This window comes from Ovis aries, chromosome 10 (genome assembly GCF_016772045.2).
Source record: "Ovis aries strain OAR_USU_Benz2616 breed Rambouillet chromosome 10, ARS-UI_Ramb_v3.0, whole genome shotgun sequence".
Taxonomy (NCBI): domain Eukaryota; kingdom Metazoa; phylum Chordata; class Mammalia; order Artiodactyla; family Bovidae; genus Ovis; species Ovis aries.
Window position 1 is genome coordinate 34,136,543 of NC_056063.1, and position 17,697 is coordinate 34,154,239.

The window sequence follows — 17,697 nt, forward strand, 5'->3', positions numbered from 1 at the left end:
AAAAAATTATACATTTGATTATAGATTATATCCACACAATGGAATATTATTCAGCAACAAACAGGAATAAAGTAGTGACGTCTTCTACAGCATGGATGGCCCTAGGGAACATTGTGCTAAGTGAAAGAAGCTAGTCATGTTTATATGAAATGGCCAGAATGGGCACATTATGTAGAAACAGAGAGTAGATGAACAGTCCCGAGTACTTGGGGTGGTGGTGACGGTAAGTGACTGCTAATGTATATGGGGATTCTCTTTGGGGTGGCAAAAATGTTGAGGTACAGTAGAGACCCCAGGACTTCCCTGCATAGGAAAGACACCCTGGAGCAGGAAATGGCAACAACCCACTCCAGGATTCTTGCGTGGGAAATCCCATGGACAGAGGAGCCTGGCAGGCTATAGTCCACGGGGTTGCTGAGAGTCTGACAGGACCGAGCACATACCCACGTGCTCTGACATTAGACTGTGATATTGCCCAACTTTGTCCATACACTAAAAACCACTGAGACGCACCCTTCATTCACTTTATGGTGTGTAAATCATACCTCAATGAAGCTCTTTTTAAAAAATAGTATGAGTTGCATAATTAAAGTTACAAACATTTAATTCACTCTACTTGGCCAGTTGCCTTTTGGATCAGCTTTCCCTGTTCCATCTGTGAATTTTCCTCTACTCCTTGCATACACTGGATTAGCAGGCTGCTTGCAATTGCTTTAAACACTCCTAGGATCTGGTATATAATCCATTAGGTTGTCTTTAAACAACAGGGGCGAGCTTTCTTCCCTAAATTCTAAAAATCTTGACCAAACTCACTCTACAACAAATGAGATTCCCAAGATGACAATCGGAGGTTTCTTGCAAAGTAGACATTTGCTGACGTAGTGCCTGCTCAAAACTGGATTTTTCTTCCTAGCTCATTGACTTCTGTTATACTGGGTTTTCGAAATCCAGTTAAAACCTGTGATTTGTTGCCTGAGAGAAAAAGAAAAAATAGTTTAGACTGTACTAGGACATATGTAGATACTACTTATTACATGCTTAGCTTTCACCTTCCCTAACTTAACTCATTTTAGTCTGCACAGTCAACCTGGTAGCAGTGCTGTTTTACTAAAGAGACACAAAGATGTTAAACCTCACCAAGGTCACTCACCTACTAAGTGGTGGAGCAAAATCCTACACCAGCAGCACGGTTCCAACGTCCAGAGAAAGGTTGGCAGTGGGTCACCAAATTAACTAACCTTTTCCCACTGCACTAATTACTTAACTCAGAGGTTATTTATGAAATTCAATTAGATGGTTAGTATTGATGATACACCACCAAACCGAAACAACAGAAGACAGGGTTCCTGTTCTGGGACTACTCAATCTAAAGTGGGAGGCAGACCCATCAAGGAAACCATGTAAGGAAGCCTGCCCCTGAGACCCAAAGTCTACGTGGACTGGAGGTGTGTTTTCAGGGTGAGAAAAGATGGCACTGAAAGGCCAACATTTACTCCAGACCATGTAGGAGACCTGGGTTCGATCCTTGGGTTGGGAAGATCCTCTGGAGAAGGGAAAGTCTACCCACTCCAGTATTCTGGCCTGGAGAATTCCATGGACTATATAGTCCATGGGGTCGCAAAGAGTAATGTGACTGAGTGACTTTCACAGAAATGGCTAGTGCATAAGCGGAGTGGTGGAAGGGACATGGTGTCCTAGAAGGGCCATGGTGTGCAAGGGTGTCCAAAGGGGTGGGTGGGAGTACAGGTCAGGCTGTGAAGCACTCCCATGTCTTCAGAACATTCCTTAGACCCCACACATGATTACGCTCCCTCGAGCCCAGAGACGTTTGTTCTCACCTCACCTGCCGAGATCTGGTCTATTGCAGGTGTGTAACCCCACTGTAAAAGACCTTTAGTGCTCTGCAAAGGATGGACATGAAAATCCTGTATCACAGAAAACCCCCAGCTCCAGGACTTAAACAGCCGTGTGACCTCATGGAAGCTGCTTAATCTAACCCCGTTCCTTCATCTAGACACAGAAGATTTCTGCTTTTGAGAGAAATGATGAGGCCATACAAAGTCAAGTATATAAAGTTCTGAGTGCGCTGCCCATAGAGACTACATACAAGTAAGACACGACTGTGAGATTCAGATTTGCACTCTCTGGTGCTTCCAGGACACCGGCCCACGTTATGCAGTAATGTTACCCGAGTAACACCTGTGGTGTGTGCTCCAGTAGGCACACTGCAGCCAGGCTCATCCACAGTGAGAGGCTGCAGCAAAGCTCATAGAAGGTGATGCTGCCTATCTTCTGATAGACCGTTCCAACTCGAATATGTCCCACACAGAAATATCCCTACTGCAAAATTTCTGGAGGCACCATTCAGATTCTCTTGCTGCAAAGATACTATTTGAGATTGTTGTTTAGTTGTTGTGTCTGACTCTCGCGACCCCCGGGACTGTAGCTCACCAGGCTCCTCTGTCTATGGGGATTCCCAGGCAAGAATACTGGAGTGGATTGCCATTTTCTTCTCCGGCAGATCTTCTCGACCCAGAGATCAGACCCATGTCCCTGCACTGGCAGGCAGATTCTCTACCACTGAGCCACCTGGGAAGCCCCTATTTGAGATCAGTAGTACATTAACTTGGGCATACTATATTATCACAAAAGAACAGTTAATCTACATCTGTAATAATGTGAATGACCTTGTACTGACTGTAGGATGAAGACCCTCAGTGAGAAATAGAATTAAGAAGCTGTTAGGGGAAACCAACAGGGAGCTCACACACACTGTAAAACCTTGCTGAAAGAAAGGACCTAACAAATGCACACACCAGGTTGTACACAGAAAGACATTGATTCTCCCCAGGTACAGATTTTATTTGCATAAACCTAATTTAAAAAATCCCCAAAGTATTTTTCCTATGAAAAAATTGAACTTGACGAAATAGATATATCCTAAAGGTCCTAGAGCAGTCACCCAGCACAAGGCTCTACAGGGTCAGGGACTGCACCCAAGTGCCTCAGGTAGACACAACCCTCATACGACCACATGTCTTTACTGTCCTCATTTTGCAGGTGCCGAAGCTGAGTCTAAAACAGAAACTTGAAAAGAATAAATAAATAAATAAATAAAATAAAATAGAAACTTGCCAGAGACCACACAGGTTCCAGGCAGGAATCTGAAGCCGAGCTGACTCCCAGTCAGCTAGGAGTCATCCGTCTCCTAAGAAAAATGTTACATTATGCTACCTACAGACATCATTAAGGAAAAAACTCCCAAGTCATCTGGTATAAAATGGACACAGGATATTGATATGCAATTATATTAATATGCAAACGACTAACATTTATGCTAAAAAGCTCCAGCTCACATGGACTTAAAGACTGATGGTTATCTAGGGCTGCAGACAGGAAGTGGGTACTCACAGAGCAGGAGCATCTGTTTAAACAGCATTTATGGAAGGCAGTCTCACATTAAAACATACATTCTGTATGCTTCTTTCAGCAATTCCTCTTCTAGAATCGATCCTAAAGAAGCATTAAACATGAGCACCAACTGTCACGTTTAAGGATATTCACTGCAGCTCCTTCTGTAAAAGTGAAATACTGGGAAGAACAGGGAGCAGCTAGAGCGGATGACCCGGTGTCTGTGCCATGGTCAGTCAGCAAAGAGTCAGTTTCCATAGCCTGATGTGCAGAGATGTCACTGATTCGCCATTCAAGGAGAGACAGGCAAGTCACGGAGTACAAAGACTTTTAAGCCACTTGTTAAAAGAAAGGAAAAGGATCTAAGAGAATAAAATGTAAGAAAATGAGAGAAAAAGAACGAACATCTGTACACAAGTTGAAAGGCATTCTTTAAAAGGTCTGAAAGGATACACACCAAACTACGAAGAGTGGACACTGTGCGGAAGAGAGTCAGATTGGGGCCCAGGAGTTGAAGGCAACTTTCAATTTTCACTCAATATTTTTGTTTATAATTTTAAATGTTATAATTTTGCAAAGACAAAAGCGAGTGATGAAGTACTTGCTATCTTGTGCTCAGCCTTGTTTTTTAAAAAGCAAGATGTATAAACCAGTGAAAACAAAACACTAAAAACCAACCAGAGAATGAAAGAGGAAATAAGGAATAATAAGGAAATTATGTGTTAAGAACGACTACTGACGCCTATAAAGATTCAAAGCAGCTGACACAGTAAATTTTATTGTTTACATCATGACAGGCTCTGGACAGAGTAGGGACACAGTGAACACGGGGACAACACATTTAAACTCCTGTCACAAACAGATTCATTACAAAGTCCCAATGGTCAACATATTAAAATGTAAAATACAAAGAAAAAACCCAAGAAATATAAATATCCAGATTTTTTGCAGCACAATGCAATGTCCTTTTAAAAAAAAAGTTTGCTGTAATTGTGTATTTAATTAAACACATGTTTTCCTACGCTTCCCCAAAACTTGGATCTGGGGACTGCAGTATTAGAGAAGTATGCAAAAAATAAAAACAACTTCAGTGCTCAGAAACAAAGCATTTTCCTTATTTTAATGCATCAAGGTGCAAAAACTTCAACTCCAAAAGCCAATCATCGATATATGCAGATAAATAAAACAGACTTGACAACACTTTTGTCAAACCCAACTAACATTATACTAAAATATATATATATGTATATATATTGTATGTAATACCTATTTTAGAAAAAAAGGTGCCTTGGTGAAAATGATTCTGAAAATATTCACTTGATGCACATTATGTACAAAACCTTCTATATAAAAAATTAAACTATTTTCAATGAAATTCCATGTTCAGCATCTCACCTGAAAACTGTACTTGAAAGATAAATAGGTCTACATAACGGTTTCTGTCTGAAATCATGGCTAAGGCAGTTCTCTTTCCAAGGGCTCTCTTTTTCACCCACTCTCTATCACTAATACTAATAATACACAGATGCAACCTGACATATCTCTGTGTTATTATCTGGAGCTTTCCGTTCACTGTTAAAACAGGGGATAGTTTACTGTTGCTACAGAGAATACTTTTTTCTTAAAATATACCATTTCTCTATTTCAAATTATGTACTTACTTAAGACATAAAAGAGGCTGATAAGCCACTCCATTTGGTGTCAATATCAATAGCCCTGTAAGAAAGAACTCTGTATTGGAATAGCTAGAAAAGTTTCCACTAAAATAATAGTGCATCCTACACCTGCATAGAATCAATTTGGCTCCAAAGCTCTTTGCCCCCAGACACCAGTCTGGAATTCAAAGGTGCTCCTGAAGGTTCATCTTGGATATAAGAATACATAGGGGAGTGAAGTTGTTGAGAGATATGTCTGCTCAGTCTCACAGCAGCCTTCAACAGGAGGAGCTGCTGAGATTAAGGTGGAAACAAAAATGGGGAAGACTGGGGGCAATGTTGTTGAGTTGGCCAATATTTACACCAGTAACCATTTCACTAAGTCTTTAAGCAACTATAAGACCTGGTACCTCTAGCTCCTCATTCTACAAGCACTGAGGATTTGAAGCATAAAAGGTGAAAAATGGAACACCCTTAGAAAAGGGGAACAGTCTGAGGCAAAAGTTGTAGGTCTGTAAATATATAATTCATATGCACACACGGCTGTGTGTATTATCCTGTATATATTTTACATACATATTCACAAGATGCCCTGCAGTGTAGTTCAAAAGGCCTTTTGTCAAGGAACACACAGATTCTAATATAGGCCCTAGAGTTCATAACATCCATATAAGAAACAACTGTGCATATATTCACATAATGTAAACCTTATCAACAAAAACATTGCTAAAACACTAGGTTAAATAGTAGTAGGTTTTATCAATCAGTGATGTAATAAGAGTATTTCTTACACTGAGAATCAAAATAATGAAAGATATACAACTAGGTTTCAAATTCACAAGAGAAAAGTTGTTTAGCATGGCAAACAAGAACAGAGTTCAAAATTCCAGAAGTAAGGAAAAATATCAAAACTTTATAAATCTCCTGGGATGCAATTTATTTACTGCATCAACTTTAGAAAAATAGACTCAGAGAATGAATGATGCTGCTATGGGTTCTCTCAGCACATCAACCCATAGGTTTATCTTTTTCCTCTTTTGTTTCCAGCTGGAGGTTTCTTCAACTGAAGGAGTTGTCCTCCTGTCCCAAAGCCTGCAGAGGCAGGATTGGACACCCCAAATGTCAAACCCGCTGATGCCGTGATGCCAGGATTGCTGAAGTTAAACCCAGATGTACTTGAGCTGCCAAAGCCTTATGTTTAGGGAAGAAAATATTCATATCAGAAGTTAAGTCACAAAAACAAATGTAAAAAATGGGGATAATTCTCTAGCTGAAAGAATATATAACCCATGAAAACAGCAAATGTCTTAGCCCTAAATTTCTAACATGGAATTTTACAGGAAAATAATTTAGCTGACAACTAAGTGGCCCTATTATAGACACAAGTTGAATGATCCAGGGCAAGAGAGAAACCTTACACAAGTAACTGAAATCAACAGAAAACTCCAAGTTGGCAGTCACTTTTCTGTTAGCTAAATATGGCAAGATGCCTTCCTCCTTAGCCATCCATATACACTTTATCAAAATGTAGAGGAGAGACTTTCCCGGCCTTTGGACCCACCCTCGCAATTCTAAGTCCTCTAAGAAAGCCTCAAACCACAATTTTCAGGACAAAGAACACATGGAAGAGCAGTACCAATTGTTACTATTTTAAAAGAGCCTTCACATAGTTAAGATCAAATACTGCCTAGCTAATTAATGTTAGCATCTAATATTTAAATTATAATCCTGATACCACTGAATTCTATTACTTCCTAGGAACTACTGATTTTAAACACTACTTAATTTAAATAGAATTTCCTTAAAATTTCCTCAATTAACAAGTTAATCCACATTAAACTGCTGTTATTTTAGGCATGCTATTAATCCCTAAGCATTGTACAATAAAATATGTCATTATTGGGAATTCCCTGGTGGTCCAGTGCTTGGGAATTCACCACACTTTCACTACCAAGGGCCTGGGTTCAGCCCTGGTTGGGGAACTAAGATCCCACAAGCTATGCTGCGAGACTACAAAAAGTAAATAAATAAAAACAGGAAATAAAATATAACAAGTCATTATTTATAAGTATAGAAAAAATGCAAAAGCAGATGGAATTTGGAATTCTCTATTAGAAGTGTCAAAAGATTATACCTATTTCAAAAGCAAAGCATCCAATTAATAATCATTTGTAGGACTGGTATTCTTAAAATCAGAGGGACTTGCAATTTATATAATGGTATCTCTTCAGGAGAACAATTATTCTCCTGAATGAATAACGATAAAAACTGGGTTAAAACTCATAGTGGGTTTATTTTTGTAATAATGAAGAAAAACTATTTAAGCATAAAGCTAGTCATAGGGTTCAAAATAATGTCTACATAGTTAACAGCATATGTAATTATTTACTGTATCAAACTTAAGTTGTTAGAAAGGTTCTACTAACCTGACCTTCAGCATATGAGAGAGAAAGCTATACGAATATTAGGTTTGTAGGCTTCATCCAGGGGGTAGAAACTAAATCGGGGATCCTTCTTGATATTGGAAGTAACAACACTTATACTTTTAAAATAATGCACCTAATGGCCTGAAATTCAGGCTAAAACACACAAACCTGCACTAAGACTTCCTGAGGGTTTATTTGTTGTTCCAAATCCAAATGTGGAGGCCCCTGTGGTGCTGCATCCAAAACCAGAGCTAGCTCCAAAGCCTAGTGGGGGTGATAGAGAGACACATGGAGGTAAAACACAGGTGAAAGGATACTGACAAGCCATACCCAGTAACAAACAGTGTTGAAACCATGGCCCTATTGAGGAGATCTGCTATTTACCATTTTGTCTAAGACTTCTGGAAGAACTAGATCAATTCTCAAATAAAACATTTAGATCTGTTTAGACTAAGCTTACAACCCCTCAGTAGTTTTTAAAGAACAAAGCCATAAGAAAATAAGAATAGTACTTTCTCTCCCAAACAGACTAGAAATTTCAGTGACCATTCAAGTATGACTTTCCTCAAACACATATACATATATCTATAGAGGTTATTTCATTTTGGAAAGAAAAAAGACTAAATTCATAAATAAGCACATGCACAACAATTTAAACCCAATGTACCACATAGTAATTTTATTCTCCTTTTTACAAAAACACTTTCACTTAAGTTCACCACTGGGAAAGTGCATGACCACATGAGAGTCAAGTCACTAATTCTACGCAGGAAGAGCAGGCTCTTGCAACATTACCAGCAATGCAACACTGAGAAATTGGGAGTAGGGGCAGCGTGGTTTCTCTGGTAACAATACTAGTCACAATTTAAATAAAGAACATGTATTCATCATACATAGTTCTAGAGCAGAGTCTGCTAAGTACTTGAAGACTTGTTTCAAGTGCTCAGAAAATGAAATTCAAAATCATCTTTGGCTACTTTATAATAGTTTATCTAAATTATTGAGTTTGATAGTATTATTGCCTGTAACTGTATGAAATATGGTGAAAAACGAACATAAACCACAGGAATTATGCTGTCTGCCATTAATTCTAATAATTCCTAACACAGTCTAATATATTACATAACCATATAGCTAACAGGCTTCACCTCTTATGATGATATATTCTAACGGCAATACTCATTACATGACAATGCACCTGTCAAAATACAATCAACCTACAATTAACCACACCAGAGAACTGGGAATGCATTTGTACTTCAGTATATTTTGCAGAAGACTTACCTTACTAGTTACGTTATAAAAACTATTGAAATAAACAGTTGCTTATGTATAGAAGTATACATAAAGGCAAATAGGCCAAAAGTGCTTAGAAATGGACAGAAGTTGGGCTGTTCAATTTATGATAAAATTATTTCCCCATTTAAAGAGCTGCATTTTCAGAAAAGAAAGATGATTAGGAGAATGTCTGTCCAGAAGTAGTTTGAACTCCAACGAACTTTTTAAAGTTAATTTAATAAAACTAAGCAATTTTCAAGTTCACATTTTAGCATATTGCTTTGAAAATATGAACACCCTTACCATTTGATTTTAATACATTTTTATATTTACTATTCACAGAGATGAAATGATTTTTAAAATTCTAGATCTAATAATTTTAGAAAGCACTGATATGTTTAGAGAATCTTTTTTTTTTTTTTTTTGGCCAGATAGAACCTTCACTTCCCAAAGAGCAGATCCTCTTAGAGGTTTTTACAGGCTAGTAGCAATTCGAATGTATCATAGTGCAATGCAATACGAGAAAAGTTAAAGTGTACCTCCAAGGTTTGAAGAACCTAGGCCACTTGACTGCAAGCCAGTGCCAATACCTGAGCCGAATGGCGCTCCAAAACTAACTCCCAGAGATGGCTGTGGCCCTGGTATAAAAAAAAAAAAAAAAAAAATGGGGGGGAAAAAAAACAAATTTGCCTTACTCTTTCAAGATTAAATTTCTTTATGAAATTAATTTTAAAATGAACAGTCATTATTTTTAACAAATCCTATTTGCTAAAACTTAGTTTTCAGGATGTCTCCCCAGCCTAATTTATCTGTCCCAGCAGATTTACCTATTCAAAAATAAATTTAAAAAAAATTAACTTGTTCACACTTAAGACAAAAGAGGCTTACCATACGAAAAGAGTGTTAGTTTAACCTACTAAATAACTTGAAATCTTTAATGTATTGTAAATTATAGTTCTTTTAGTTTCACTTCTAGAATGATTTTAGATCTCCCCAGTTGTTTTCTGTTAAAATTAGTTGCTGTAATCAGTAAAGGTTTTTACTTTTTTTCTTTTTAAAATAAGCTCCTTACTGTTAGAGTCAAGTCCCAATTGATCAAAAGAGACTGACACTAACATGCAAAACCATCATGTTACTTCATAAGTGTAAGTACCAAAAACTGGGCATGACTTCTTACAGAAAATATAAATGATATAAATAAATAGATAAAAAACAAGACAATGTTTTATTTTATTAAATTTATTGTTCATTTTAAAGCAAATCAATTACACAGTAACATGACAATTCCAACTTGTTCACAAAAAGTGATAATTGAGTTCTACTATTAGGCTCTGCTACATCACACCACTTATCACCCGATTAAATAAGATAGAGAATGAACATTTACAAAGGCACTGCTGTGTACCTTGACAGATTCAATACATTCAAGATTTCAATTCAGAAGTTTCTTCTCAACATTTTGGAAAATGTACTCAGATGCAAAATGATTAAATCATCCGTTTCCCATTTGTTAAAGATTTTGGCTGAGTTTGTTTGGCAAGAATAGCATCAAACTTACTAGCCTCTCTTTTTTAACTACTTTTTTTTTTTTTAAACTAAGCAGAATACAAAAATCTAAAAATCTCTCATTTGATAATTTATGAAAATTATTTGATAAATTTCATAGTACAATCTTCAGTCTTATCTTTTTCAAGCACAGTGATCAGTGCATCTCAAAGTTGAGGGAACTGCCAAAGTAACATACAGACTGATATTTAGACTTCTTAAAGAAATCAAAGCCTTCAAGTTGTTCAATGAAGAATGAGGTTTCTTTATTCAAAAAGGTAGTGTAAAATTATAAAACATTAAAGAAAGAAGAAAAAAAGAAACTAAGAAACTACATTTTGCTACACTGGGACAGAAACTGGACTTTCCAAATAGCTTCTCCCCAGAAAATAAAGAAACACCAACAGTAGCCAGAGTTCTTACACTACTATTAAAAAATAAATTAGAAAAGATTTAAATTTTTACATCCAGTTTGAGATCAACTTGAGAATAAAATACCTGCCTAGCAGCTCTTTTGTAAAATGTTACTATATGAAAAAGAAACTAAGCATTTTACCTTCTTATTTCTAACAGAAGTATTATGTAGAAAACACACATCCAGTTTCTTTAACATTGAGAGACTTAAGTGTCACGTGTTCATAGGAGGCACTGCTGGTGGAAGACCCTAGAGCATAATGTACACCACAGCCCTCAGCCCTACAAGTCCCAAGAGTTACTCACATAACATGCTTTTCGTTGTGTGCGGGTCTGCTTTTAAGAGCAACTCTAATCATTAATATTCAGGATATAGGTAATCAAGAACTCTAAGAATGACAAGACTTTCCATTGCACAACAGGTACATGATATTTTGAGTTTTGTACCTTCACACAAATTCTGAAGGCAACATCATTTATAAAACTAGTAGGCAAATGTATAACATTTTTTAATAGTAAAAACTCATGATAAATATCTCCCATGCCAAAGTATTAGCATATATTACACTCTGGCCACCATATAAATTAGTTTCACTATTAGAAGCAGAATCTACATCCTTCAGGCAAAGATTACGTAAACAAGTCAAGAAATCTGTCTCAAAATCTGAATAGTCATTAGTCATTCAATGAGAGGCTCTTAGTTCCATAAATAATACCCAGTTAGTAGTAACATATCCCAGTGATTGCCCAAAGTGAAACCTTCATGTAGAGTAACATTTTACAAAAGTTACTGTATAATATATTCACACATAACAAAATCAAGTTAGCACTTTAATTCATATTTTTCAGGATAAATTCTACTTTCTTAAAAGTAAAACTGAATTCACAGGAAAAGGACTAAAGTGCTAAATTTTTCTTTTATTATAATTTTCAACGATCATTCAAAATACCTAATGTAATTAGGATGGTTATTCCTAAATCATATTTTTTTTAAGTAATAATTTTTCTTAAAAAAAACAAAAACTGTTTTCCCCCAATTTGAAAAATTTTACTCATTGACTTAGTGGGGAATGCTCCTTTGGTTATTACATACAACAAAATTGTAAAACCACAAGAAACTCAAAGGAAGAAGTTTCCTATTTAGCAATACACCTTAAATGTCCAAACCTACACTAAAAGCTAGAAAGTAGGAATTCCTAACAAAATGTCTCAGCTCTCCTTAAAAACAGCAGTTAAGTCACATGAGAAAAAGTCTTTTTATGTAAACACCAAGAACTTTTAAAAGCGTCAAAACACAACAGCAAAACTTAATCCCAGTTCATTAGCTTAAAACAATCTATCCTAAGTAAAAATTACACTGAAAAGCCTAATGTCAATATCTTAAGCTTTTTAAGAGGCTTCAGAAGCATGGTGGACAGTGTGCTCCAGATCTGCCAGCACGTAATCTATCCACATACAAAGTTAATTTCATACATAAATAGCCTGTGGAGTTTGTCATCAATTCTCTTCAGCTTTCAGAAGCAATAACCATAAATCACACAGGCCTTAGGTCTATTACATGTATTTTTTCATTAAAAGACATTGAAGGAGGATCATGAAGTCACTTACATCCATATTTCCACCTCCAAGAAAGACTACACAGAATGCACCTTTAGAAGGTAGCAGCTTAAGAAGCAGTCTGCTTTTTTTACATTAATAAAGTCAAGAACCTATATGCAAACAGAAGCAAAGCCCCCTGACGACTCAAACCTTGCACAGACCAACAGGGTTGACTAAAAACAGCATACAAGCCTCACCCAGCTTCATCTAGATGGTCTTTAAATGCTGTTACTGGCACTTAAAAGATTTCACCAGTCACAGGACATAAGGGACAAGACGCGGGTACAAAGTGCAATGCAATAAAGAGGGCATTTCTAATGGGCTGCATGCATCTAACGGCTGCTCAGTCTCACTCCAGCGGTGGGTGACGCGACTAAAGCAGCGGATCCTGACTGACCCAGACAGGCATAAAAGGATGGGCCACGGAGCATGGAGACCCTCGGAGAAACAAAGGGGAACCAAGAAGACAGCACAAAATGATCACTATTGTTCAGCTCCTCAGTCCAAAAATCCATACAATGCAAAATGAAAACACTGTAAGACTATTTAGGTTACTAAATTACAATTCCTGCCACCTGATCAGAAAGCTCTAGATGGGCTTCACAAATACAGGGAAGGTACAAGGCAGTCAGTGTCCCCAAAGCCTGGCGATGGTCCGAAAGAACCAAAGCACATGAGCAGAGGGTGCTTCAGGATGGTTCCTCTAAGTTAAGCTAATATTTTCCACCACTACAGAGAGCACAGACCGCATCTCTACTGTTTACCTTGCTAACCCTGGAGTCTGGCACAGAGGCAGCACTCAAAGAATGAACAAGTATCTTCCTAGGGACAAGTATCTTTCTAAGCCCAAAATGTATGCAGGGAAACCTACAAACTTCTCAAGACTGCCTACATAAGAAAATATATAAAACAAAAATCCAACAGGTGACTTTACCTCAATTTTAGCATACACCACAGAACATAATTCCCTTATTAACAGCTTAGATAATTGACTTTTCTCCAGTTCTACTGATTAGAATAGAAATCTCTTACATTTAAAGAATACCTAACCAAGTCCTGCTCTCTGGTCTATTTTAGAATCAATATTTGCTCTGAAAAGTAAACTGGTACTACAGTTAGTTTGATGAGCTGGTTAAATAAATCATCAGGAGAAACGAAGGCACCAGTACAGGGCTGATTCGATTTCTAGCCACCCCACAATGACCCGCTGGGAACCAATGCCACAATGACTTTTTCCCTCTGTAATATAACAATGCAGTCCTACACCCTAGCCAGCTAGAGAACTACTACACAGTGCTGGTGTGGACCACTGTCCACATGGGTCCAGCCATGGAACATGGGGGATTTGACATAAAGCCATTATCAGCCATTCACTGATGGTTAAGTCAACTCTGCCATCTCTTTAAGTGTGAAGAACAGTTTTTTAAATTGCCAGCAAGAATGCTTCTCCTGTAGAGGCAGCCTGAATGCAATCTAGACGTGCACAGTTTTTGCTTTTGCACACTATAACTTACTACCGGACTCTATGGAACTCTCAGAAAGACACACGCTACAGAGTAACTCATAAGCACTATTCAAAAATGTATGAATGAGTAAAAAAAATCAGTTTCCATTAAGACTGTATTTCTCTATGTCACACTTTAAGCCTGACAAAACAAGGACTGCAGAAATAAAAAGACAATAATCTCTGAAAGACCCAGGACCAAACTACACACGCAGAACTGGACCACAGAAATGTCTCTCTCATAGGAAGTGAAATTAAACCAAGGACTACAATTATCTGCTTTCCAGTATCACCCCAGTTATTTCATCTGCTCCTCCCAGCACATACCTCATGCACAATCCAGAGCAATTCAAAACATCTTTTTCCTGCTCTTGCCACTGTTCTGTTCATTTTGAAAGGTATCCAGCATGTACCTTCTTCTAAATTTGGTTAAGAGGGCCTGTTCTATTTTCAGTCATTATACAAACCTACCGCTCTCAACACAACTTCAGTCAAAAAAGACATACTTCATCCTGAGTATGCGCATTCTGTAACCACTGCATGCGAGAACACACCGCCTGTCAGCATCACAGAGAGAAGAATGCAACCTCTGGCTACTTTACCTCTGACTTTAAAACAATATATGATACAGCCACAAATTTAGAATCTGTTCTTAAATGTAATTCAGTAGTGAAACACCATGTTCTAAAGGGCATTTATAGCAACACAGCAAATAACATTAAGTAAATTCACAATATTCAGTATCTAATTGATGTATAATTATTGCTAAGACTACCCTGTGTTTTTATCAGGTATATGTTCATAATTGTGTCCATCACAATTTTTAGACTGTACTGGAACAGTTACTCAGAAATTTCTTCAGTGCTAACACAAAAGGAAGACTCATAAAAATGCACATCAGTGTTCTGCACTTTAACAGTAAGAAGCTATAACTTGAATGCATTCAGACCTGTAGCAGGCTGCTGCTGCTGTGTAAGAGTTGCAGCCATGGCAACAGCTGCTGCGTTTGGCATGTTGCTGAAGGGGGTGGGTCCAGTAGTGACTCGGGGTGCGTTCTGCCACTTCTTGGCTTCTGCTCGCCTGGCTTCAAACACATCCACAGCATCTCCCAAGAACATTTTCCTGTAGCCAAGGTACTGTTCTTTGAGCACCTAAAGAAATGAAAAATAGAACATGTTAATCACGTCTTGTGCTGACTTTGACAATATGAGCGTGAATATAACCATGCAGTAAGTTAGCAAAGACAGATCAAAAACACTGCCAGCATCATATACTTCATCTAACTTGCCAATCACAGTGCTGGCGCTGCACATGCATGGTGTGGGAAGTGGTGAATTTGACAGTTCTACCACACCTTTGTATAGTGTCTTCCTGCTTTTAGCCATATGTCTTTACAATCAACTGCCTGCATATTCTGGCTTCCTGAGGCCCTCTTTAAAATAAGAGAGCTTGCAGACAAGCAGAGTAGTATCTAAAATTCCATTTTAAATATACTAGTTTTTCATGACAGCTTCCCCTTTAATGGCCAACCTTTGGATAACCTAGATATAAACAGCTTTAAAAAAAAAAAAAGCTTACTAAATACATAGATATATGTATATAAAATATATGTTAAATACCTTTTAAAAGGTGCAGGTGACACATATTAAAATGTCACCAAAGCAAAGAGAGCTTGGAGGGTATACTTTATCAATACTGTTTGATTATTTTACAATGAGAATAACATGGTGAAAGTGAAAGTCGCTCAGTCGTGTCTGACTCTTCGTAACCCCATGGACTATACAGTCCATGCAATTCTCCAGGCCAGAATACTGGAGTGGGTAGCCTTTCCCTTTTTCAGGGGATCTTCCCAGGTCTCTCACACTGCAAGCAGATTCTTTATCAGCTGAGCCACAAGGGAAGCCCAAGAATACTGGAGTGAGTAAAGCCTATCCCTTCTCCACCAGATCTTCCTGACCCAGGTATCAAACTGGAGTCTCCTTCATTGCAGGCGAATTCTTTACAAACTGAGCTATCGGAAGCCCAAGAAAAAATTACCAAGTTCATAAGATGGGTAGGATTACCCAACACAACACCTTCCTTAATTAAGGCTATGAATAGGAATGGTTCTGTTTCACCCTGGAATTATTAAATACTTTCCTTAAGAGTTTAGATTAAATAAATCAGCTTTATACTACTTTTTATATATCTGAAAACTTTCATAAGACAAGGAAGAAAAACATCTGCACAACACAGACTTCAAAGTGCCAAGACAGAACCACCTTCAGCACTTTGAAAAACTAAACACTGATTACAAAGTTTCAAGAGAATTTAATAAAAATCCCTCCTTTAAAATTATTTTTTAAAAATTAAGTTATTTTAAAGATTTGTTTAAAAATTTTTAATCAATCAAAGCAAAAGGTCTGAACTATGCTATCACTTCAAAAATAGCATGATTTAAGTGGTTAATTTTAAAAAATTCTATCACCATGCATCAGAATAAAAATGAAAACACTGGTAATCTCCATGAAACTCTAATCTATACAGTTAAGAATTTATCTAGATTCAAGTTTGGACGCTTTGAATTTTAAAGATTTTCTCTGACCATATATAAATCCAAGAAAGACCAATTATATTTGCTTGATTGGTAAAGTATACCTATATTTAGCCCAAGTAATTTTTAAAAATGAATGTCTTGCACAATACTCAAAATATTCAGTGGCAAATTTTTTATTATTTGATAAATACAGTTTCCTGTGTTTAGAAGGGACAAATGTTAGCAAGTTTTTTTATGAAGGGTCCAATAAACACTTAAAACACACACAAAATTCAAGCAATGGGAAATGATTCTGCTACTAAGAATATTTACCTTCTATAGTGCTATAAGAGACGGAAATAACCAAAATGTCAAACAAAAGACAATGGGTTAAACAAACTACACATACATGCAACAAAATCTTGCTTAACTACTAAAACGATGGCAAACAAGTACATGTATGAATGTGGAAAGTCATTTACAATATGCTGATGGAAAAAGTTAACACACTTCACACAACACTTGACCAGTTGTGTCTGGGCATATTATAGATTATTTCAGAGTTGGTCTTTTTCACTTACAAGTAATTTGAGCTATTTCTGTGATGAGCATGGACACTTTTGTCCTGCAAATGAACAAATACTTCACTTGGTGCAGATGTCCAGATAAATGAATACGGAATGAGAACTCACCTTCACATTTTCATGAATAGACTGAAGCTGTGCAGCTAAAGCTACAAATGTTTGATAAATTTTCTGCATAGCCATTGACAAATCTATAAAAGAAAATCATATTATCACACAAATACATATATAACACAATCAATATTATTCTTTTTACTTGAGTCCATTTCTTGGTACGGTTAACGTGTAGGATGAAAAAAATTACACCAATACTGCCAAGGAAGAGAGAAGACAGCAGAGCAGACTGAGAGAAGGACTTCTCTCTATCAGTAATCTGGGGGAGGTGGGCCCTAGGACATGTGCCCATTATATCATAATCGTTCATAACAGCATTTTATATTTGTAAGAAATAAAGATCTAATCAATGACTTTAAAGGAAACTGTCTTATGGCAGCTTAAGACAACAACTACTAAAAGCACTTAAAAAAATGACCACAGAAAGCATGTTACCTTGTGGGGTGATATGTGAATTGTTCGCTTGGGTGGCAAGATGGTTCTCCAGCTCCTCAATCTGCTGTCGGTACTGTTGGAGCTGCACCTCAAACTGCTGAACCAGGATCCTGAAGTAGCTACACGAGAACATTTACCAAGTCAGACCAGTGTGAAAACACTGCTTCCTTCATATTCAAAACTCCAACAAAAACAGGCCTCTGTTTAACTATGGCCT

The 17,697-nt window shown here is 37.2% G+C and overlaps 1 protein-coding gene across 4 annotated transcripts in view; it reads right to left on the minus strand.

Moving 5' to 3' along the window:
* Window positions 1–4,162: 4,162 nt before the first annotated feature.
* Window positions 4,163–17,697, minus strand: part of NUP58 (nucleoporin 58) — a 30,013-nt gene continuing 16,478 nt past the window's right edge. For 3 of the 4 annotated variants that reach the window (XM_042254886.2, XM_027973654.3, XM_027973656.3), the window contains 6 exons: window positions 17,481–17,599; window positions 17,040–17,122; window positions 14,782–14,983; window positions 9,310–9,408; window positions 7,661–7,756; window positions 4,163–6,257 (listed from right to left, as the gene is read on the minus strand). In XM_042254886.2, coding sequence (XP_042110820.1) covers window positions 6,088–6,257; window positions 7,661–7,756; window positions 9,310–9,408; window positions 14,782–14,983; window positions 17,040–17,122; window positions 17,481–17,599 — 769 coding nt within the window. In that variant the 3' untranslated portion in view covers window positions 4,163–6,087. The remainder of the gene's footprint in view (window positions 6,258–7,660; window positions 7,757–9,309; window positions 9,409–14,781; window positions 14,984–17,039; window positions 17,123–17,480; window positions 17,600–17,697) is intronic. The other variant, XM_042254885.2, reaches the window with a different exon arrangement.